The following is a 26104-nucleotide window of genomic DNA, read 5'->3' as shown; positions in this document are numbered from 1 at the left end:
ATTATGATTCATGTCTCAGTAAACAGCCATGCATGTATGATAAGGTTTGTATTGCCTCAAGTGTGGGAAAGCACAGCAAATTACATGTGCAAGTACGCATGTGTGTGTTGGTGCAAATGTGAGTTTCAGGCTAAGTATAATTACTCTTGGTGACATACCGTACATGACTAATGAGCAGAGTTTGGGCACGAAGCGTCGAGCTCATTTGTCACAGGATGGTAGGTAAAAATTTCAGTGCTTTCAACTCCCGTGGAAAGCTGGAAAGGTCATGTTAAATGCTCATAAAGCCCTAATGCCTGATTAATTTCCTGTGCAAGCACAACTCAGTGAACACCCTCGATTAGGAGTGACACGTCACATGACACGGATGTCACAGTCATGTCCTTTTGCCGCTGTTCTCTCGCCATTATACTGTAGCATCTCTGACTGCCTCCGCGGTTCAATCCAGTGGCATGCAAATAGCCTTGACATGACCAGAAGAGCACTCCACACATAGTCAATACAATTTAATAACCCATTACGGAGAGAACACTGTTGTTTATAGCTGGGAATTAAACCAATCTAAAAAGAAATAATGGCAGCTTTTACTCCATAAAAGTAAATCGACGCTAGGATTTTTTTATTCATTAACTTTTAAGACTCAAAGTAATGACTACACATACATTTAACAGCTGAATATAAACCTCTGGAGATAAGAAATATAAAACATCACTGGTTCTAATGCATATGATTCATCTAAAGTACACACTGTCTGATCAGCTGTTATTTTGATTGTGTTTAAATGGAAACATTTCTCTTATTTAAATTAATAAATGCAATTACAATCACCTTCTTACAGCAATAAAAGCCTCTGGGGTGGTCTGTACTTAACCTTATATGCCACCGCTTTTTGTTGTGTAGGTAGGAGGTGACATTGATGGTAGGTAGAAATGTGAAATTTTATTTATCAAATAGTCTGTAACCGTAAATGTACAAATGCATACAATAAGATAACAAAGGATAGTGATCATTCATGCTATGGTAATATCTCTTGTATTTCCACATGATATCATTTGTTTTTTAAAGATTGTGGTTAATATATCACGGATATCGTCGATAAACATATATTACACCCTAAAATTACATACGAAAAACTCCAACAAAAGCAGAAAGATAATTCATGTCACAAAGAATCACACGATTGATTCATTTAAAAAAAGCACACTTTAAGATGTTTATTTAACAGATGTACTCGACAACAGAACAAACCACCGTACTGTTATGAAAAAAGATCTTTCCAAACACAGGTCTGAATACACGGGTTGGGCAGCGAGATCCTTTCTATTGTGCTGATGTCAAGGCTCTTGTAGTTGGTAATGGTGACCTTTCAGATAACAGGTGTCATGTATGAAGGTCTATTAGACCCGGCTATCTATTGTTACACATGTGGGAGGCTCATGGTGTTGGGGGAGGGAGCTCGGACGTATCAAGGCGAGATAAAAGCCTCCGAGTGAGGGCGCGGGTGCATGCTCATCATAATGGTTTCTTTGACATGTGGTCTTTTACTAGAGGTCAGAAGGTCATGGGAGAAAAGGGGAGAAAAGGCAAAAACTGAAAGCTCAAAATCTATCTCACATTTCAGGAATCATATCAGCAGCAGACATGACTCGTCCCTCCCCAGAGCGTTTCTGAAATACAAACATGCTGGAATAAACTTAAAGCACTGATATGTATTTGGTATTGGTCTTGTATGCACTATGCAAAACTTCATTTTCTATAAAAACCTTATAGATGACAGTATTGCCCTTTCTGCGCAAAAAAATCTGAAAAATACAATTTTAAACCAAAAGAATTCCATTAAATTTATATGAAGATAATAAAAAGCTACTGACTCTGTGCTTCTGCTAACAAATGATCTCTCAAACAGTGGAAGCACTTGAACTGAAATGATTGCAGCGTGCAGGCCTCAGGCACAGAGGGAAGCAGTAGAAAAAAGAAGCACTGACAGTCCTTCATATCCCTTTCTATACAGACATATCACATTTTACAGAATACAATGCACACAAGATGGAATGAAAATAGTGTTGTTGTTTTTTATAAGGAAAAAAGACGCAGGCTTGTGTCACGTCAGCCATCAATTATCTCCACAATTTACATTCAATCTGATGAACCCAATCATATTTGTGTGCTTACCCTGAGGATGTCTGCCTCCACAACGTAAGTCGGGCAACGTGTTATTCTGTATTCTGCACACATGTTCAATCAGGACAAGGGCTTTGTGGATTCTAATCTCACACTTTGTGATCTCCAGATATCCAGGAGGAGAGGTTTGTGCACTGGAATGTGAGGCGAGTGTTTGTCTCGATGTGACGAGAGCTTCGGCGGGAGATTTACATTTTTCTATTAGCGGTGAAAACAGTGGGACGTGACTCTGCTGAATATGACTAACGAAGCTTAGTCTCCACTGTGGCTCGGATCAGTTGTGTAAAAGGATGCTAACTTTCTTTACAGAAGGTAGATGTCAAGCAGGAGGTCACCGTCGTTTAAATGCTTTACTCTAGTTGGCTTAAATTCACATTAAAAAAAAAAAAAAAGAAAGAAGGTTTTACATTGGAGAGTCATTAGATTGAAAAAATTCATTGCAGAAAGAAATATCAAAATATTTCTGTTTGATCAATTCCAAAACCTTTGTCTTAAAAAAAACCCTGAAACTTGACTGTGTGATATGCAGTAATGTGTCTTTTCATAGTGTGTTCACAGTCTGCACGTCACCAACGAAATGTGGGGAAAAAACCCGAACAAAAGCCCCAAAAAACTACGAAACTAAACGGCAGTTTGCGTTAACCAATTCGCCCATGTGCATAAAACAGAGAAGCCAAGTATTTGGTCCACTGTCCACCTCCTATTAATCCACGTCCACGTCCAGGTTAATCTCGGTGCTCAGGTTAAGGTAGAAGAAGGCGTACACGCAGAGCACGAAGAACAGGATTGCCGCGATGACCAGGAACGCATCCTGAGGAGAAAGCAAAGGTTTAAAAATATATTCAAAATGTTCTTGTGAGCATTTTTTTATTTTTCTGCCCAAATCCCGAGTCTGTCTTTACACTCATGAATGTCTGCTTTGTTTGAATGTCATTGCAGTGTTTCATAATTGTTGTGCTTATTTATTTGTGTTACGTCTGTATTTGCCAAGCCTCTAATGCCTTTCTTTTCATCTGAATTCACCGCATGTGAATAAAGATTTGTTGTTTTCTTTGCTTGTTTTGAAAACCACAAATATTTAAACTCTCGCTCACAGTTCTACTGATGTGCATAAAAGGGCAAATCTAACTACAGCAATTACATTTTAGTTTCAGATATTAAACTGGGAGGGAAAAAAATTACTACAGAGGAGCAAACAAAGCTATTATCATCATCATCTGTGGATGTCATAATAATATATGAATTTGTATCTGTTTTCATATTTAAACCAGAAACGTAAACTGGAAGCAGTTGAAAATCCTCCACAGCTTCACATTGACAGTGTCAAACAGCTTCTTCTTTTATTTTTTAATTTGAATTTTGTGTTGTTATATACACGACGCGTACACGCTAGCCCTGCAGAAAATATGCTAACAAAATATTTCTATAAAAACATTTGAAATCGTAAAAGAACTGTACCAATAGAAATCACTTCTCATAATTAGGTAATACCACTAATGTGAAACACTACTTACTTTATAAAAAAAAATTAAAAAATCCAATCCACTATGTATTTTTATTACAATGTACATTTTACTCCAGTATTTAAGCAATCGAGCTAGAAAAACTTAAGAATACATAATAACTCGAAAATAATAAGTAACTATTTTATATATGATCACAACTTAAAACAAAATTTGGTTTAGGGGACTGATGATTAGGGCTGGACAATATGGAAAAAAACCACATTTTTTTAGGACAAACTCTGGCTGCCGTTCATCTGTAGTGAGCGCAGACTGTCAGGCCACCGTTTACCTCAACTAATCAAACTATTAGCTTGAAATCAGTTGTTGTCGTCGTTGACAGCTCGTCAGCTGTCCTGTGACGGGAGGGTCTCATGTCTAATCTGCTGACAGTAACTGTCACTGTCAATATCAGGACTAAATACGCATGTTTATTCACTTTTGCATGGGTTAAAGACCTGACTTCAATTCAGGAGAGGAGTTAGAAATGAGGGAGGAGAGAAAGGACTGATGGAGGAGGAGAAAGAGATAATGAGAAAGAGTTGAATGGTCATATACAGTTTAAAAAAAAAAAAAAAAAAAAAAAGCTTATATGTGATTTTAAAGTACCATATAAAGTGTACTATGCTTGTGGCCAGTTTCTAGCCACATACATAAAACACGATTAGGCAGAACTGCGGTGTCCATCCATCTCAGCCACTGTATTCAAGATAACTGGGCAACACTGTGCCACTCACTCCTATGAATTTTCAATGGATTAACTGTAAGTTTATGAGACTGCATCAATTGATGAAAGACCCAATAACATACCAATGGGATATATACTCATAAGTACAACATTTTTTTCTGTTAAACAAACTCAAACTAAATTACTTATCGCCCTACTGGGGCGACCGTGGTTCAAGAGTTGGCAGTTCGTTTTGTAATCAGAAGGTTGCCGGTTCGAGCCCCGGCTCCGACAGTCTCGGTCGTTGTGTCCTTGGGCAAGACATTTCACCCGTTGCCTACTGGTGGTGGTCAGAGGGCCCGGTGGCGCCAGTGTCCGGCAGCCTCGCCTCTGTCAGTGCGCCCCAGGGTGGCTGTGGCTACAATGTAGCTTGCCATCACCTGTGTGTGAATGGGTGGATGACTGAATGCGTAAAGCTCTCTCTCTCTCTCTCTCTCTCTCTCACATGGAGGTGCAAAGAGTACCAGGCACAATATGTAATAATTAGGTGCTGGTAGGTAAAATTGAAGCAACATCTATGAAAAAAAAAAAAAAAAAAAAAAAAAAAAAAACCACATTGCAGCATCACATTTCAGAAGCCGGGTACCAAGTGGCTGCAGCATTTAAAAAAATAAAATAAAAATCTATTTGCAGTCAGGCTCCACTTTCACTTTTTTCGTCTCTCCATTTTTACTGAAAAGTTAAACTTTCTTCTACAAAATGGCCTATTTTTTTTTATTTTTTTAGATTTTCTATTGGTTAATTGTCAAACAAATTGAGGCTTTCCAAAGGAGTGGTATTCAACTTGAAAATGGGAATTAGGAGCGCTTGTTCATTATGTGGTGCTCACACGATTACAATCTTCATCAGCTGGAGTTTCATTAGGGGCACTCAGAGTATTGAACAATGCCAGTTATTCTTTATCAAGAGAACTCATTAGCAGCAAACTTTCTAATCAACACTGGAGAGCTTGGAGAGCTTTAAAAGAGCACAGAGTACAGTCTGATTGGAGGTTATTCAAAAAGAAATATTTGAGTGTGGAAATGAGTTTTAAATTGCAAACTGGGCCAAAACAACAAAAGGTGACGTGGCAAGTGTTACAAAAAAAAAATCTCAAATCTTTGCAAATGTTAATAAATTCAGTTTTCCATTTATAGATTTATAAAAAGACTTCAGGGAAAAACTAAATTTAACAAAATCCACCTGTTCATGAAAGAGGCTGATGCAAGGTTAAAGACGGGCATAAAGCACTAAAAAAGAAAATAAGATAAGCTTAGTCATCCTAAAAGACACTTTTAAAAAATTGAAACAACAAAACTATAGGACAATCTGATAAAACATCAGTTCAACGATTCCCTTATACTGCACATACACACATGGCAGACTACAAAAACAATCAGTCAATGAGCCAAACTGCAGAGAGAAAATGATAGAAAAATAAATAAATAATAAAAAAAGGGAGCGAGAATGAAATAGAAAACAAGTGAGAGATAAAGCTCGGCACAAATGAGGGGTGGTGGGGGGCTAATAATAATTCCTCTCTGACGAAGGCGATGGGGGTGACAATTAAAAGGCGTCACAGCATCCACAGCTATCTGTGTACATGTTGTATTGCCTAGTCATCAGCAGCATTGGTCTTCATTAGCCTCAGCCCACATTTATCTGAATCCCAGCAGCCTCCAAACAGCTTAAAGTCCTAGCTTAATTGGAAAACTTTTAAATTTCATGCACTTTAGTTTCATATATTAACCGCCAGGCTTCCACCGCTTGATTTACTTTTCTATTTTGCTTAGGCCTCGGAGAAAAGAGAACTGTTATCAAATCACCGAGGCTTGATTGTTTTCTGCTTTTTCGTGTGTTCTGTGGCAGCTTTGAAAAAAAAAAAAAAAAGAAAAGAAAAAGAAGCACAACAAAGAGAAGCGTTTGTAATTCTGTCGAGAATATCACAAAGAAAACATTGTGTTTCTGACATAGGTAAGCATTTTATTGAATTGCTGGAGACACACAAAAAACAATTACAATTCAGGTTTCTTCCCCTTCTTTGCATCAGGTCTCAGAGATAAAGAGAACAGCTGGTTACAGTGACTTGTCTATAAAAACAAGCTGGAGGGGTTTCAGTGAAAACACTCGAATTGGAGAAAGCACCTGCATTTGATTGAGATCATTGTTTTCGAGAAGAGTAGCCCACTGCGTTGACTCTTGCCTTGTCTCACAAATACATTTATGTGCTTACACACACACACACACACACACACACACACACACACACACACACACACACACACACACACACACACACACACACACACACACACACACAGCCTCTCTGCCCACATTTTGATGGAGACCTCTGGATGGGGCCCAAACACATCATCATCTTCATCGTGTCGTTCTCTCAGCACTGGCGGCAGCTGCAGCACACTCGGCATGCTGGGAGCCAAGTCCCCATCACCCTGGCGACAAGCCATAGCTCAGCAGACATCCCCTCATCTGGTCCGACTTTTATTCTCCTCCTGGGTTTGTTTGTGCACGCACACGTGTGTGTACGTCTGTTTGTATGTTCCCATGTGCTAAGCAGGTTAGAGTCGGTGTGTCTGGGGCTGTATGTGGGTGGCAGCTTGTGAGAGCCACACAACCGTCGGTGCATTTGGAGCACAGTTAGTAAGCAGGTCTCATCCATACCAGCCACAGCAACAAACAATCAACCATTAAAGTGTTACGTTTTCTGACCGATTACATTGAAATTTCTAGTTAATTTTTGTAGATATATTAGTTTCCTTTGTTGAGCAATCGATTCTCCATCACCACCAGAATAGATTCTCCTGCCTTCAGACCACATTCACTCTGTTGCAAAGCTGCAAATCTATTGATAATTTTGCTGAATTTAATCACGTCATCTATTAGAGTAAAAACAAAACAAAACAAACAAAAAAAAACCCAAAAAATGCTTACCACAGCGTCCAAGGGTCCAGAGGGGTGGAAAGCTACAGAGTTAAGGTTAGTGAAGGATGCTGAGCCTAAAGCCAGTTTTAAAGGTCACAAAGGTAGCTCTCTCTTCCAGATTGCCATGGTAACTCATGGTGTTGCACACATAAGCTGCTCTGGATGTAGTTCAGAGCTGTGGTTTAAAAAAGGGCTGCAAGCGTCACACTTTCACCCATCCTTTTTCTGACAATGTGCTCTGAGTGTGATGCAGATGTTCAGCAGAGGGAATATGTTTTATTTATGTAAAATGGTGAGCCACAAGTTGCTAACATGACTGAACGAAGCCGTGCAGTGACGTTGCAGCAGACTACATCACATGCATTCAATTCAGCGATGCAGGAAAATAATGACGTTTTATACTTGGTGCTTATTTGCTTTAAAAAAAAAAAAAAAAAAGGCAGATATGGTAACTATGAATAAATTTCACTTTAATTTGGCCAAAGAGTAAATTGATTACAACATCTCTGCTGTTACATCCCCATGCTGAAATGGAAACAAGTTTAAAGTTTAAAAGCTCGAATGTGCCACTGTCATGTTAGAAATAAACAGCAGCACCATTAAATAGAACAAAAGGCCACAAAGCTCCCAACACAACCTTGAGCTTTTCTCTAACAGCACTGATTCGGGCATTTCACCAATTACTGCTTCAGTTACTCGAATCTGCCCCGTTAAAACAAAAGTTGGAGCTTCTTGACGTGAGTTATAGTTGTACAAACATAAGAAATGCCAAATACTGTATAGAAAAATAGGATGTAATTTCAAAAACACTAAAACAACTCAAGATATGAAGCTGTATCCATGGTTCAAATCCTCACCTGCGTCCTGACCCACCTGCTCCTGTCACAAAGAGGCAAAAATGTCCAAAAAACTAATACTTGTGGATCTATAGGATCTCGCTCGCCACACAGCACACATTCACAAATGACAGATGGAAGATACCCATCATTATCTGTCGTCTCCATCCTCTGCCAATTCCATAAGAAACCCCACCCCACCCACTCTACCACAACTTCCTAGGCTCAGCGGCTAAATAAGACTGAGGGAAAACAGTGCAGAACTGAACAGAAGGCTAGTGTGCCAATTAGACAAGGCAGCAGGCTCGTTTCCTCTGCTGCAAGATAATGTGCTGGAGCTACTTTGAAGGCGCTGCTTCTTCTCTAGGCAACCTGAGGAGAGGCTGCAGACTGCACTTCCTGCCAGTTTCTCCCTCTCTGCTGTCATTACCACATACCATTCACTCTTTGGAAGAGGCAAAGACTTGTGTTCTGGCAACAAGTTGTTACTTCCGTAAACACACTGTGACTCAACCTGTGTATAAGGACCTGCATGGATACAGCAGGTGGCTGGTTTTTGGGTTGTTTTTCCTTTCTTTCTTTCTTTTTTTTTTTTAAAGCAACCCAGACAACTCAGCACTATGGTGGGAACAGAAGTTCTCCTTCTCTCACTTTCTCCACCACAGTGTCTCCATCCTTTCTCTCTGCCAACTCATCCAGACTGCCCCGTTACCAGGACAGCCCCGAGACAGCCTGCCCTGGCAGCTGTCAGATTCTCTGTGCCCGCATGTCTGTTGGCCCTTCTGAGGTGCCAGCTGCATCTGAGAGCAGCATCTCAACCAGGAATATGGAGAAGAGAAGAGAAGAGAAGAGAAGAGAAGCAGACAACATGCCCCAACATCCAAACCATCATCAGAGAGCTGTGTAAAAATCACTTCTTCAACTTCATATCACGCTAAAAGGACTTGATGGGAAAGCAAGCGTGACCAAATATCCATTACATTTGGGCTGAATTTCAATCGAACTCGGGGCCAAGAGGTCTAAGACAGTTTAATATCCTCGTCCCAGAGGTATTTTTAATCCAACCTCTGAAAATTCCACTCATCTTGGGCATGAAAAACATGAATTATTCATGACCAATATCAATATTTCAAGATATGGACTAATCTAATTGGATTAAAGACGTGTTTAATGAGGCCCTGCATGTCTAAGAGATGCATATTTTAAAACCTGACCATTTCACCCAGTGTTTAATCCTCATTGTGATTTGTTCATCTCTGCCCACTTCGTAGCAACTGAGGCTTAATCAGGAAGTGAAACATTTTGGCTTTTAATGTCCTGTAAGCAGAACTTGTCAGTGTAACAAAGGACAATAAGTGTTCAAGGACTAATACTGAATGTTACTGTAATGACGTCTTTCAATTGAGTTTCACTAAAAAAATAAAGTTATAAAAGTTCCTCTCATGGAATCTGTGATTTCAATCGTCTTCTTCTCTTGGCTGCTCCCTTTAGGAGGCGCCACAGCAGATCATCTGCCTCCATCTCGCCCTGATGCTAGCATCCTCTTCTGTCACACCAACCCTCTGCAGGGCCACTCATATCCCAAAATGTTCTTTTTGGTCTTCCTCTTTTCTTCTTGTTCCATCTTCAGCATCCTTTGGCCAATAGATCCATGTTCCCTCCTCTCTACACGTCTCAGCCTTGCCCGTCATTGGCTCCAAATCTCTTGACCTCCTTTTACTTTAGCATTACCTGCTCTATCCATTTCATCTTCTTTCATCTGCATACTGTATTTTCCTCTTTTCACCCACCTTCCTGTTGCCCCTCCTTTGCCATTGAAAGGATAAGACCACCTTTGTGTTTTATATCTCCTCTTTTTGTTAAAGAAAAGCACTATTTTACACACAATCTATGAAGGACACTAGCATACCTTCTTTAGCAAAGCAGCAGGGATCTTAAAAGAATAGAACAGCACATAATTATGTGAAGATCTACTATGGATTATTATTATTCCCTGAAGACCTAGAGTAACTTCTTTCAATAAGACAGTGTGAAGAGTCTGGAATAAATAATATAAATATAAAAACTTAATACAAAAAGGAGCATGGGAAAAGTTGGCTAGCAAATCTTACATAGATAAGCAGAACCACAATTGTACCAGGACAGACATTTAAGTGTGGATATACATATATACAAACTGTAGAATACATATAGATAAAGGCTTCAGTAGTCCTAAACAGAAACCAAGTCTCACCCTGAATCCAGAGGAATTCTTCTTCGCTTCAGCTTTCAGCCGTGTTGCTTTCAAAACCGACTTTGTCTTTTTGTAGTCTTGCTTACCTAAAACACATGAAATAGATAAAAAGAAATTAAATGAAGTACACAAATAAATGACCAAGATTGACTGATATTGAGTGACAGGTTTCATTTACTGTTGCCAAACAACCAAAGAGACCAGAAAGTTTTTGTGTAGAAGTGTAGCACTCTGGGAACAAATGGTTTTTATATAATTCATAAATGCTGGTTGTACTCTGGTCTTTATTCTACAGAATAGGGAGGTTGCTGAATGGAAATATAACAGTTAAATGTGAGTTTCTCTCTATATATTCATGTGCTCAAAAATGGGTGGTGAGAAAGTGAGAAATAAATTGTGCACTACTGAAATTTCTCAAATAAACATATACACGCCTCACGCAGTCTACAAAACACACGGTTCACCTGTGCTTACTTGACTTCCCGTAGGCTAAATTCTCAAGGGTGAGTCCTGTGGGCAAACTGGCCACCCGGCAAAAAGTGTGTGTGTGTGTGTGTGTGTGTGTGTGTGACAGCTGGTTGTCTTGGTCTAATTAGAAACAACACACAGCAGGAAAAGGAACTTTGCTAACAATAGGGTGGAAAGGCAACAGCTTGCTGAACAGTGTGTGTGTGTGTGTGTGTGTGTTCAAGTTGTGCAATTTCCTATTTTTTTTTTTAAACTATTCTTTCTTCAAACTTATGGTTAAATCTAGATTTGATTAATGGTAAGATGAGTGTGGTGCTTGAAGTTAACTATGAAGTTTTCATGATTTAAACTTGATTGTACTTCATTAGAAAAACAGGGATGTTACATAGTACAGACTGAGACCTGGTGGTTTTTCCTCTTCCAATTAATCCTTGTTTACAATGGCGAATAGGAAGAGAGACTGGAAGATGTATTTTGGAGAGGGTTTGAGAGGGAAAAGCTGAAATAAGCTAGTGGGAAAACAGGTGTAGGTGTGTGCGTGTGTAGAGCTGATTTCCACTCAATAAGGTGTCACTCTTACGGCCCAGTCACAGAGGAAATGACCATTAGCCTTATGTTAAGCATTTCACCTGCTTTTCAATAATCTTGCTCCCCCTGCATCTTTTTTCCAAGATCTGATATTCACTTCCCATCTCTCCGCGCTCTCTTTTATCCCCCCCCCCCCCCATTCCTCCTGGTCCTGAACCCTTCGTTCACCTCCCACTGACTCTGTGGAGGGCTAATAGAAATGGGGAGCGTGTTGCCAGGAGCAAACAGCGAGCTAGTGGGAATTCATTACGGGGGGCACTGAATGTCTCCTCCACTTGTCAGAAAGTGGAGAGGGGAAAATTTGATTGGAGGGCACCTCAGGTTGCTCACTATTCACATAACCGTTGCAAAGATTTTCACACTGTAAATGGCGTGATGTGAGCAAGGACGGGGTTTAAATTTCAATGCTAGATGTATATATTGGTTGAAGACATAACCATCTGGTAACAATTAGTACTTAACTGAGGCCAAATCAGAATACTTACACCAAGCAAGGTAATGTGTAGAGTAGTGTATATGCTAGAGAATTACCTCAGTGTGTGTATATGGTATTCTAATGCTGCTGTGTTACACTGGTGTACCTCCTGTAGCTACACAGCAGCTTTCTCTTGTGGTTTATTTGTGTGGGTTTGGAGCCTGCACAATCTACACGCGCGTGCCTGATGATATTGCACTAGGCTTATGAGTACTCCTATTTGTCATCACCGTTTCCACTGAGACATTTTCTGTCACCAATTATCTACCTGCATTGAGCTACAAGCAATCCTCCCATCCCTCCCTGCCTCAGCCTGCCACCCTGAAAAGCCATCACTGTTCTCCTGTACAGCAACAACAATGACACGTCTCAGAGGAACATTAACCCCTGTAAAACGGCCTAGGGCACCTGCTGGGATGGCTTCCCTGATCGTGCCTTTCACTGAAGTCATCGCCGAAGAGACAGAGAGGAAAAGTGAAAGTGGCCTTCTCCCCCCACCGCTTAAAGCAAAGTTCAGATTCTTCTTGCTTGTTTGTCATCAGGTTACCTATAAATGGAGTCTGATGAAGACGGCTGTGAAATTAGTTTTTATCTTGAGCCATTATTCTGTTTAGCATAATGAGAGAGGTAGGGGGTATTAGCTAAAATTAGTCACATGTGATTGTGCACTCAAGGGAAAGAGAGGGGAGGTATGTGATTTGTGTCATACAAATTGGCCATTAAAATGAAGATAGAAGAGTGGTGAGTGATGATAAGAAACTTTACCATTTATTTTAAGTTTCTAATGCATACAATGGAATCCAACAGCCTGAGCCTCCTAAATGCTTCTATTTTAGAAAACAAATACAGATCCAATTCGAACAACCTGTATTACAGCTGGCAAAATAAGCTTAACAATTTTGGTGAAATTTTTAGTTGTGATAAAAAAAAATTAATTTCATGAATATCTTATTCAGTAATCGCCGTTTGCATTAATGACAGCGCTCAAGCTGGACTCCACAAGTCTGCATAAAGATGAGACATGTTATCAAAAATGGAGACAATGCCCCAAATAGTTTACTGCGATATTCAGCACTCCTTGGTCTTCGAGCATCATCGCAAGGATGTAGCTCAAAGGATGTTACGTGCCTCTGAACAGTGGGTTGCTACTTGTTTTGGTGCAGGTGTTTAGTTCAAGCTATCTGCCATTACACTGTGTTGACACGCTGCACTGACATTCTCTAGGCTGATTATCGTCTCACACCTTTCTGTTACTGCTGTGAATCTTAAAGTCTAAGTCATCGTTAAATTCTTCAGTTGTCCACACAAACATTTTGATGTCTTAAGCCATGCCAAGTGTTTGCTCTCATTTCCTCCTTTCTGTGAAGCGGCTTGGAGACACTACCCATCCTCTGATGAGATCGTCTTCCTGCTACAGACTGAAATAACATGTTCTTTATTTAGAAAATGCAGCTGTTTCTAACAAAGCCCGATGCCCTGAACCTCATGATCATATGGTTTTTCTTTCAGTCTCCCTGGTAATGTTCGGAATAGGGCTGACTGAGTTTTCGCAAAGCATTTGAGAGCCATTTGAAACCTTTACTCCAGTCATGATGTGATGCTAATAATACCCCTCTTTGCTTAGAATAGCAATTTGATTGCTGACACTTTCTCTTTTGCAAGGAGATCATTTTTCCCCACTATCACAATGAAGGTAGTAACCAAATCGAAACTGCACAGCCACATTTGTAACAGGTGTGCAACGGCAGGATGTTCATTTACGTCAAGCCTCTAGTGAGTAGATTCAATTCATCCCTTTTTATATGCAACAAACCCTTAGACAACCATGTCTACTTTTAGATTTCTGGTTGCAAGTTCAAGAGTGAATTGTTCACAACTGGTGAGACCACCTTAAGCCTTTCATATAATTAACTAAGTACAGCTCTGTTCAACTTCCCCTTTCCTCCTTCTTTGTTATTTAAAAATGGAATAGAATGAGAAACATGGGGATCATTTTGTGAATAAATTATTTCCTACTTTTGAGGAACTGAGAAATGAAAGCCTATCATGAACTAGTATAGTTCGGCTTCTTTTATTCGAGTCATGCATCCTCCTATATATAAAAACAAAAAACAAAAACAAATTATATACTAGTCTCAGTCACATCTTGGTAAATTTATTCCAGTGTCAGAAAGTATTAAAAATCAAGTAACTATACCATTGCAACGAGCTCCATTATGAACCCAGTATACCCCACAGTTCATCTAATGCCATGTCTTCATATAAACCATGAGCGAGAAGCACATTAGCAAAGCGGCAGCAGCTCCAAACTTCTGCCTGTGTCAGACAGAACACAGCAAAAAAGCCAACGCAAAGGAAAAAATAGACTTAAAGTATAAGAACATGGTTCAGAGCACACATATGGACTTACAGTACCACTGTACTCATTTAGTAGACAGGCATGAGGATGACTACTGAAAAACTTGCAGCAATATTCAGTTTAATTGCAAGCACGACTAGGTACACCTGTTCACCTGCTTGTTAACACGAATTACTCATCAGTCAGTAGCATGGCAACAAGTTTAGACATGTAGACATGGTCAAAACAACCTGCTGAAGTTCAAACTGAGCATCAGAATGGGGAAGAAAGCTGATGTAAGTGACTTTGGCATGGTCATTAGTGCCAGATGGGCGGGTCAGAGTGTTTCAGAAACTGCTGATCTACTGGGGTTTTCCTAGTCAACCATCCCTAAGGATTACAAAGAATGGTCCAAAAAAGAGAAAATATGCACTAAGCAGCAGCTCTCTGGGTAAAAATGCCCTGTAGATGCCAGAGGTGAGAGGAGAATGGAAAGAGTGCTTTAAGCTGATAGGAGGGCAATATTAATTTAAATTACCACTCACTAAAACAATGATTTGCAGAAGAGAATCTCTGACCGGACAACATGCCAAACCTTGAAGCAGATGGGCTATAGCAGCAGACTGCAATAGTCACTCTTGTCAGCTGAGAACAGGAAACTGAGCACAGTGGTACAGTGGTTAATGTTGCTGCTTCACAATAAGAAGGTCCTGGGTTTGAATGCACTGGCTGGGTGTTTTTCTGAGGATTTTGCATGTTCTCCCTGTGTTGTGTGGGTGTTCAGGTCTCAGCATATCCCAGCTTCATCTCACAGTCCAACTTTCAATCCTGAAACTGGCCACTGGTGTGAATGTGAGCATGAATTTAATGGATGTAGCTATATGACCCAAAACAAGGGCAGCTCTGAAGTAACCACCAATTCATTATTAAACTGATAGATGATATAACACCAGGTTGCTTTAAAGCCAATATATGTAAAACCATTTACTGCCTACAGCACACAGCTATCGCTAAGCCAAAATGACCACAAACAGGGACATGTGTATGTTCAGAGGAAAAATAAATAAACTAAAATGCCTGAAGATTTCTGTGGGTGACTGTTTGTGTTTATGGGGACTAACCGTCCCACATACTGCATCCAACACAGGCAGAGTAATTTGGACAGACAGCCCTGTCTAGTGGTTTCTGAGTGCCCTGGGACAATTCGGGAAACACACCGACAGCGTGTTTGACAGTTTTCATGCTTTGCTTCCGCGTCTATCTGGCATTGCAGCCATATAGTCAGTGACCACATGGTGCGGATCGCTGACATCTGCCAGGATGAGTGGTAGAACCTGAGAACTGATGCCAGACTCTTGGGGTATACTGAGCCCTTTTTCGCTTACTGGAAGAGAAAGGAAGCGAAATAATAAATAATAAAGGGAGATTATCCATGATATAACGCCGAGAGATAACTGGTACACCTTGTCGATCTACTGCGCTGTCTTATCTACAGATAGGAGTGAAGTATTTCACCTGTAAGAAGCAGTATATCATGGGTGTTATCTTTTATTTGCATGTAAAATGGTAACTTGTAAAGCTATTGGCTTCCAGCTTGACATTTTGTATTTAAAATTGTGGGTGTCTTTATCTATGTGGACAATTTTCCCTAGTTTTCAACAAGCATTAAGGATCATTGTGACTGAACACTTGTACTTACATGTAAGAATGCTACAGCTTTATCTATCCTAAGGGCATTCAATTACAACAGGTTTAATAATGTTATTTAAAAAAAAGAGAGTGTCAACAGTAGCTATTTGATGGCCATCTGCCATGACAAAAGCACTCCAGCAGAGATGATGGTACAGCTCAACAACCAGCCTGGACTACCGCCGATGTGCCATGAATAAGCTACCTATTACGATTTCAAATTACCATGTGTGGCCCATTCCAGCTCTGAGGAGAACAAGCCCCATGCTCCATTTGAAGACTTCATTTTTCTCCATCTTTTCCCCCCACGCTCTGTTTTTCACCTTTGCTGTTAAACAGTGGTTCAGTGAAATTGCCTGATGGCCGTCCTTTTCAAACAGAAGGAAAATGGTAGAAATTGAGGGGTTGGAGGAAGGCGGCGGGAGAGATGGGACCAAAGTGTGTTACACATTTCTGAAGTGATAAGATGTGCTCAGAAAGAAAACACTAAATGGGGGAAAGGAAAAGAAAAAATGGACTCGTGGGAGAGGATGTGATGGCGGGAGATGAGCTTGTTATGTTTGTCTGTCTCTCATTTGTTGAACCTATCAGGTTTTGCATAATGGCAGACAGTTAAGGGATATCTTCAGGCTAAATAATTCTATTCTTCTGTCCCAGTATGAAAACATATACAACAGCAATCCCTCTCCTTTATAAGCTGGTGGTGTAAAAAGCTTTCACATGCCTGAGGAAAATAAAATAAAATAAAAAACACAATTGGACTTACAGTGCCATCTTTTTTTCTTTAACAATAATAACAAAAAGAAAGAAGGATAAACGTGACATAACTTTAGAAATGGAAATATGAACCGACCAAACATTTTGCTTTAAAACTCATGAGAGCACCACGAGTCCTGTTAACACAAAATTAACACCAGAAAATACAAAACCTGGAAAAAATGTGAGGATGTGAATCACCACAGGCAAAAGAAATAACATGTACTTAAAGCTGGAATGAAGGTGTTTAGAACAATGCCATTACTGTCACAGTAACGTCACCGTAGTTTACAGCTTTTTAAATAAATATATAGCATCTCCATGTACTCTGACTTCCTCCCACAGTCCAAAGACATGCAGTTAGTGGGGATAGGTCCACTGGAAACTCGAAATTGCCCATAAGTGTGAATGCGGGTATGAATGTGAGTGCGAATGGTTGTCTATGTCTATGCGTTAGCCTTGCGACAGACTGACGATCTGTCCAGGGTGTAACCTGTGTCTCGCCTTAAGACAGCTGGCATGGGATCCAGCATCCTCCCAGCTTAGAACAGGAAAGTGAGGGTATTATTCACACAGGCTCACAAACATTGGACAACAACAAAAACTGTAAAAACATTGCCTGGTCTGATGAGTCTGCTGCCACTTTGGTAGGATCAAAATTTGGTATAAACAACATAAAAGAGATTTATCCTGGCTTCTAGTAATGGTCCAGGCCATAGGTGTCAAACTCTGGCCAGCCTAAATACATTTGGCCCGCGAAGCCATACCGCGACTTTGTTCCAAATTTGAATTTTGGCCCACTGTGTATTTGAGTTTGACACCACTGGTCTAGGCTGAGGGTGGTGGTTTAATGGTGTGGGAATACTTCTGGCTCATTCTGGTTACTTTAGCACCAATTTGGCAGAATTTAAACACCACAGCCTGCCTACTGTTGGTTACCACATTTATCCCTTTGTGACCACAGTGCCCCCATCTTCTGGTGGCTACATCCAGCAGTATAACACTCAATGTGACAAAGCTCAGAACATAACAAAATGGTACTCAAACAGCCTCCATAGTCACCAGATCTCAAGCCAACAGAGCATCTTTGAGTTTGGGGGGGAAACCCAGAATACCATCTTGGATGTGCAGCTCTACAGCAACTGTGTAACAGATCCGCAGTAATTGTGTAATACAATTATGCCAAAATCTGAAGACAAAAGGGGGTCCAACCTGGTAGTATCAATGTATATCTATTGAAGTAATCATATTTAACTACTAACTAAGCAAAAGAACGCAAGAAAAGGACATGCACATTTGTGTAGCCAGATGTTGTTGCCACATCTCTTGGACTGGGATTCAAGTCACCAAGTTAAATATTCTTTCCTTGAATGTACTGTAGCATCAGATTTTTAGATTCCCACAGTCATGGAGATCCAAATAAATCTCAGACATCATGTTAGTTTAGTAACTGCACTGTGCCATCACTCTACTACCTTGTAAAAGGACAAATCATCAGTCATTAGTTGTCAATTAATCAAGGCCAAAACCAGATCTTTCATGAAAAGTTCATTTGCATGACTTTTGTGTCTTATAAGACTACTGTGTCACATTTCATGTTAACAAAATGGGAGTCCCGGGATTTAAAGTAAAACCTTTAAGCCTGCAAAGCCAACAGAGCTTCCCTTTGTATCCAAGTCTGTCAGCTGCCCACAATTATCCAGCTTTGCCACTGGCGACCTTTTGGCTTTGCTCTACACGAGAAAAACAAAAAGATATGATAGGTGCACTGATCTTTAAGAAACCACAGCTGGCACGCTAAAGTTGGCTGAGCCTTTGATTGATTCCAATCATATTGGTCTTTAAGCAACGTATTCACTGTCACCTGAGACGCTGCTTTTTCATGACCAAGTGGAATTATTTGCACAGTTTGCATAATGGCTGTGAATTTGGTTGAATTTTCTTTTTACTCTAGTGCAAACCAGAAACACTTCCAACGCTATGCAAAGAGATGATGCATAATCCTACACTGACAAATGTGAGAACGGCCACCAAATACTTCCCAGTAACATATAATAATAATAATAATAATAATAATTATTATTATTATTATTATTATTATTATTATCATCATCATCATTATTATATGTGATTTCTTAAATGTGGAATGTCAGCTTGATTTTTTATAATGCGGCATTAATTACGTGTGCATTCCTACACTGGCACAATCAACCAATCAGTGAGGATTATGTGTCAAATGGAATTCGACCACAAGTAGATAAATACAAACTACCAAAAAAGCATCACAAAATAATTACCAGTAGCCTTGTTTTAATTATTAGTTAATTTATTGGTAGAATTTTGCTGAAACTATCAGCCATATGTTATATACGCTGCTATAGAGAATTTATGACAATGGAGAAAAACAGTTTGTTGGATGAGTTTTCACCATAGACAGTATGAAGATAGATACAGCGATCATAACATCACCCATCGGTTAATGAAGTCTTATTATGAAGTTTTTTAGCTGCTATAGTCTTGGCATTTTAAAAACAAATGTGATGACCAAGGGGTGGATTGGGCTACAAAGCACTCTTGTCAATCACAACTGCATAAAATCACCTGTAAAATGTTTATGAGATCAGTTCTGAGAGCAGTTTTCCAATAGATTTCTATTGGATTAGAAGTCTTTTTGGCCCCCATTAGAAGTAGCGCATGTATAAAGCACTGTTGCATTTGCTTCTCTTTTTAGACCTAGATGCTAGATCTATGTTTTGCACTGTGTATGATTTCCACACAGTTCAAACATGTCAGGTCAACTAGCAATAACTAAAAGGTTTTCAGAACAGGTCCACAAAATTCAAAAACCACTCAAGTTCCTCTTCTTGTACAACTATGGATAGTTTTCAGTGATCAGTGGAATGCATTTCTCAAAGGGGCTAGATTTTAATTTTCAGGAAGCAGAAAAAGTTGCAGGTTGTGTTGATGCCAGTGGGTTCATGCCTAAAACTTATGGGCTTTAAGCTGTTTAAGATTGGTTCCTCTAAAATTTCTTTGTTATTATACAAGTCTGCTTTGACTATCTCACTAGGGGACCATTTCACAGCACGCAATCAGATGAATGTTGAAAAAACAAAAAATGACTGCCTGAGAACACTACCTTAAAATAAGAGATGAGACGAACTTCGAACATAAAGCTTTTTATGGACCAGTTTTTATTTTTTATTTTTTCCAAATACACCTTGTGCGTTATTTCATTTAATTACATTTGATTGATTTGCTGTTGCCGAGCAGCAGTACAGATGACTCACCAATCTGCTTTCTGTATTGATCAACCGGTAATTTGGTTGCACTGGCATCTTTCTTCCCCATCCTCCGTCCTCAACCTGACAGAAAATGAGAATAAAAAACATTGAGACAATTTCACAGTTAAGTCTCCACATTACTCACGATTGTTTGCAACTATACTGCAGCTCCACTCCTTCTGTAGCTCGGGATAATTTATGAAATCTGCAGGAAGGATTCAAGTTAATACACAATCACATATAGCGCACAAAGTAGTCAATTTTGATCAGGCAGATGGTTTATCTTTCACATACATCTGCTACACGTAATTAAATTAATTCTCACCACCTACCATGTGTGTTACGCTCTCGGCATGTGCACTTCCTACCCATCTCATTTAGCCTAGCACCATTTTCCTTCACACCATGAGTTCTCTTTGATTACATTGACAGCTCAGAGGTAAGATATAAAGACAGAGAGCTATGAATAATATAAATAATATCTTTAGGATGTAATTGTACAAGTGAGTGACTACACTTGGGGTATAGAATAAATATGAACATAAAAGCACTGCACAGCAGGAGTAACAAAGACGTGGTCAAAGGAAGAAGACTTATGAATAAGAAAACAAACGTGCTGCAGGGTTTGATTTGATATGGTTCTCTCTTCTATTTGGCTTGTGTTTCAATAAATGAACCTTCTTCAAGTTTAAATATAATAGAACAAGGGGCACTGGTAACAATAACATGCCAGATAATGATTAGACAATTGGCTGTTGTAGTCAGTAAATTGCACTTGCAGATTACACAGTAAAAGACATCCCTATAAACATATCAAGTCATAATAAGCAAGTCATTTTCCGTTTCACCTGTTTAAAGAGGCGTCCATACAGGAAGTGGCGTGGTGAACAAAAGGCTAAATATCACTCCCATCACTAGAGAATTCCTGAACTATCGTGCGACTCTTTTGGTTCTGTACATCACCTCAATGGACTAAAATAAAGCAAACAAGATGTGAGTGAAGAATAGCTGCCAATCAAGAAGTTTAATGAAGAAAAATCCTCATTAACCATTTAGGTATAATCAGCAATTTTAACAGTCCTTTTATTTCGCAGTGAAATGAAAAAAATCTAATCAATAAGCAGTTTCATGGTCAGGTGTGTTATGTTATTTCATGACAAATGAAAATGTTGAATTGGCATTCTGTAGCTGTAGGTCTCAATATGACGTCCAAAAATATTGATCAGAAAACCAGATGTGTCAGCGGAACTAGAAACTTTAGGACAAGGCAAATCAACACAACAACAAAGCAACACTAAAGGGCCAGACATGATGATGTGATGATATGAGATTCCTTTCTTTGGTGGAAAAAGAACCACTTCACAACATCTAACCAAGTCAAGAGCACTCTCATAGAGGTAAGTGTATCATTGTCAGCATCTGCAATCAAGGGACTCATTCATGAATGTAAATGAACTCAAGACCACTGGTGCAACTCAGGAGGAAGAAAGTTCAGATAAACGTGAAAACAGAAAGAAAAATGGCTGTGGATGAGGAAACATTGGCAGAAGTGATGATATCTGAGATCCACAGGCCAGACATGCAAAGGAAAACACTCAAAGTCGATCATATGAGATTTCTTGCCTTTCGCAATGCTCCAAACCTGGTGGGATAGCATTTTACAGTCCAGCTGGAGAATGTTTCTTTTGTGATGCGTTTGAAGTCAGAGCTTTAAACGGCAGAGTAAGTTACCTGACTTGAATTTTGTCGGCTTAGTCTGTGAAGCAGATTAAGGTACTTAATAAAGACAAAACTAAAAGGCAGAAAGACCCACAAAGAAGCAGAAACTAATGGTGGCTAGGGTAAAGGCTTGCCTCGCAAAGCTTCTCAAGACAGGTGACCCTCATGGGTACCACACAAAGGATTCTCTTTATAATTATGTTTGCTTGTCCCATAATGTTTAGGCCTGAAAAAAACTGAGTCTTGATTTTGATTAATTAATTTTAAACCCAATTTAGTTGATTATAGAAGCTAGTTTAAGTATATCGAGTATTTTAACCATAACCATTCACTGGTTATGGTATTTGGAGATGGCGAGGTTGTTTTTCTGTGTACCTATAATAAAAACAATACTTGAAAGATTTTATGATGTTTAACACAAATAACTAATAAATAAATAAATAAATAAATAAATAAATAATCAAATGAATACAAATGTGTGTCAATTACTAAAAGTACACCACTGGCATATAACTTTAAATGGTATACATTCAAGTGACAAGAACTACACTACAATCAAATTTAATTAATTTAATTGGCTATATAAAGTTGGAATATTACAGATGCCATTAGATGTGTTACTGGGGTTTTATCCTATATAAAAATACCATTATAATGTCTTTGATCTACTATAACTGTTGATTTTTTAAAAATGCCTTATGGCCAAAAGATAATCTAAATAAGAGAAATGAATATGAAGCATCTAAGCCCACGTAATGCTTTTCTTTACAAAACTTAGGACTGCCTGTTTGTTGCATCAATCCAAAACGCTTGTTTCTCCTGCTCTAAATTCCAGACAGACTCTCTCACAACACACTGCATCAATCAATATTGTAGCCCTTTGTTTAAAATAGTGGGAAAAGTAAGAGTGAATCTAGGGACGCGTACGTGTGGTTGCTGATGATACAGAAATGTCCGTCCTGTTCTCTGGGCAAAAGATTTGAGGTGAAAAGATTTACAATTACCCACATTAGACACATAATACCAGCTACTAAATCCTGCTACTCTAACAATAAATGATTATAATTTTAAAAAAAAAAAAAAAAGAGAGAGAGAGAGAGAAAGAAAGAAAGAAAATGTTCAAGTGTGGTAAAAAGAAACATTTGTATGCAGGTGTGCACATAAGAGGAAGAGTTAGGTGAATAGGAAAAAGTATCTATGTGTATCCAAGAGGAACAAGAGTGGTGGAGAATCTAGAGCTGCAGCTGGGGAATAGAGGAGAGAGACTGAATTAGCATGTTCAAGGAGCGTGGCTGGCTGCCTGTGCTGACTGATACCTTCTCAGGGGAGACTGCAGCTGCCTTGGGTAACCAGAATTTTACCTTACATTAAAAACACTGTTTTCAGCTACATTTCAAACACTCTTAGTGGCAGCATAGAACAAGGATGTATGCACAGCTATTGTTCTCCAGCAGCTGGAAACCAGAGTCAGCAAATAAAAGCAAGTCAGAGAAAGACAAAAGGAGGAGAGGAACCTGTCCAAATGAAAATAAAATGTTAACAGTTGGAGGCTCTCAGAGCTGCTGCTATGCAGTATTATTCATTAGCATCACAATAATATACCTAAATTGGAGTCACTAACGTTTGAACAGATACATTTGAGTATATTTTGCATCTGCATCAGTGGAACATAGCAAAGCAGCATGCTGCTGCTAGTGACAGGTGCATTGTTGGAATTGATACTATAATACATCCCTGTCCATTTTTTCACCGTATAGTCATAGATGACAAGGCAAATAATACATTCCTGTCATTAACAGTGTTAACTGTAATCTCACTTTACTAGAAACCTGAAGTAAATCTGGATTTTAAAAAATTGCTTTATTTTTTAAAACTAAAGCATTTTACAACAGCCATTTCCCTGAAAGACACAGTCTTCAACCCCAGTAGAGTAAAAACTACAAGTCAAGGTTTTACTTGCCGTGCACAGGTTAGACGAGTGTCATTCAAGAAAATGCTTACAAATGAGTACATATGAACTGAACCAAAAGAAACAAACGGTTGTATTAAGTATCTGTACAAAAGATTTGTCTTTATCTTGCTCACATTGCCCTCATAATGTTTAAATAAGTATACCAGCCTGTCTGTAAATTTAGCATTAAAGACGATTCACAACCATCAGCTTTAGCAGGTGAAGGAATTTGTGAAAGAGCCAGAAAATCATTAATGTCAATGTGCTGTAGGATTCATTGAGTAATTATATGGTGATGTCAATCTGGAGAAATTGTTTCCAAGTGCAAACGTACAGCAAATGTGAAGAAAAAGGATTTCTTTAGGGTTTACAGATAAAGGTCTGAAAAAGGAAATATCCAGCTCTCTGGTGACAGGAGAATGGCTAGACTCCAGTGAGCTGATAGGAAGGCAACGTAATTCAAATAGCTACTTATTGCAAGCAATAGATGCAGAAGAGTGTCTCCAGAAGGGCAACAGCAGCAGAAGACAGATGATCTGATATCCTCGTGTTGGTGTTGTTCCCACATCATCATAATAAATGTTGTTCCAGGTTCAACATTGCAACAACGCCAACACGAGGATATCAGATCGTCCGCAGAGGACCACACCAGGTGCCCCTAGGTGTCAACTAAGAAAGTGAGGCTACAATTTGCTCAGGCTTTGATAGTGGTGGTGAAATGATGTGGAGGATATTTTCTTAGCACACTTTGGGTGCCTTAATACCAACTGAGCCTCAATTAAACACCACAAACTTTCCTAAGTTGTTGCTGCTGTCCGTTCCTTTATGACTACAGTGCACCAGTCTTCTGATGGCTGCTTCCAGCAGAATAACACACCATGTCACAAAGCTCACATCATCACAAACTGGTTCCTTAAATATGATAATGACTTCACTGTGCTCCAATTATCTCAATTCCAAAAAGTGCCTTTGCAATGTGGTGGAACAGGAAGATGACAAAACCTCTGAGGAATGTTTTCAGCAACTTGTTGAATCTATGCTTCAGATGATTTAGGCAACTCTGAAGGCAAAAGAAAAACCTCATACTAGCAAGGCATACCTGAGTATAGCATTGCATATTAAGCTCTAGTTGCTCCAGGTGACCCAGATTAGTCTGAAAAATTATGTATTCTCGGTAAACTTCAAAATAACATCTTTTCTTTGTACCATTCATGCTGGTGCCACAGTCTGACTCCCAAGCACATGAACGAAGTAAAGTCAGAAGAACAACTTCCCAATCTGGAAAATGTGACAATTATAAATGCACGTGAATGCACAAGTAGTGTTAGCAAAGGGTCATGCTAAATAGGGCCCCAGTGCCTCACAAAAACAAATAAATAAATGTTGATAAAATTCAGCACTTCAAAGTTAAATATTTTCACAGATCAGCAGCTATTTTCTAAGCTGTATGTGTTTGGAAAGAAATCGTTGAAAGTCTTTACCACCAGTATCCATTCAGACAAAGCAAAACCATGATTATTTAGTCTGAATGTTTTTATGTTTGCTGGAACTGATAGGTCAGCTTTGTTTCGTCAGTTTATTCTCCCCTCACTGACATCAACAACGTAAACAAAAGTAAGGTCAAATGTAAAAAGGCAGATTTATGATATGCTTGCGCAACAATGCTTGATGCTTGTCCTTCGATTTCTCAACAACGTCAAAATCACCAGTAAGTCTTGACTATTAACAGAACACCCATTTAATGTTTCTGAAAGCCCTTTAATGTGTGTGCAAAGACTCCAAAACACCGCAGTAAGTAGAGACGTGCAAGAAGCAATGTTGATTCATTGCACTGACGGCGATACTTACACTGTGAACGCGTCGACGAGAAGAAGTTTACGATATGCACGGCTGCTTTACGTGAACCCGCAGGACGACCGATTTCACCAATTTTATTTATTGGACTTTGATCTAAATTTCTCCGAAATGCCAACACATCACTTCTTCCGCGGACAGTTCCTGTTTTGCTCGGCAACGTCGATGGCAGGCAGCCTTTTCATCCAATGAAACAAGAGTATCTTTCGTTTTGACCAATAGCGGGGCGCCGGGTGGGACGCTAAGACAAAAACACTGGAGCAGCATGTGACGGGTTGATAGTCGGACACTCCCAAGCGGATCCTTTTCTCCTCAAAACTTTTTAACCAGGGTCACCAAAATGGTATTTATTTCTTCAGTGTTTCAGAAAAAAAACAGTTTTAGATGTTGCTGCTATGCACAAAACACAAAAATAGCCCATCAGGCATATGACTTTATAACAGTGCTACATCATTACATCATACTAAACTGTCAATAATATCAGGTAGCAAAAACTAGCAAGAACTATTTGCTAATTAAAACATGAGTAATAATGTACAAATATAACGATTTTTTTAATGTTTTACATTAAATGAAGAAGG

At 39.3% G+C, this 26104-nt stretch overlaps 1 protein-coding gene across 1 annotated transcript; it reads right to left on the bottom strand.

Moving 5' to 3' along the window:
* Positions 1-1184: 1184 nt before the first annotated feature.
* triqk (triple QxxK/R motif containing) lies at positions 1185-25697 on the bottom strand. The gene is made up of 4 exons (XM_026156446.2): positions 25518-25697; positions 20006-20080; positions 10402-10487; positions 1185-2992 (listed from the first exon to the last, which is right to left on the bottom strand). Exons 2-4 carry the CDS (start codon positions 20064-20066, stop codon positions 2885-2887), a joined length of 255 nt encoding a protein of 84 aa, XP_026012231.1. The 5' UTR covers positions 20067-20080; positions 25518-25697; the 3' UTR covers positions 1185-2884.
* Between the last annotated feature and the right edge of the window lie 407 nt (positions 25698-26104).

The sequence above is a fragment of the Astatotilapia calliptera genome, chromosome 22 (assembly GCF_964374335.1).
Source record: "Astatotilapia calliptera chromosome 22, fAstCal68.1, whole genome shotgun sequence".
NCBI lineage: Eukaryota > Metazoa > Chordata > Actinopteri > Cichliformes > Cichlidae > Astatotilapia > Astatotilapia calliptera.
The sequence above is the reverse complement of the archived record's forward strand: the minus strand, read 5'-3'. Positions and strand labels throughout refer to the sequence as shown.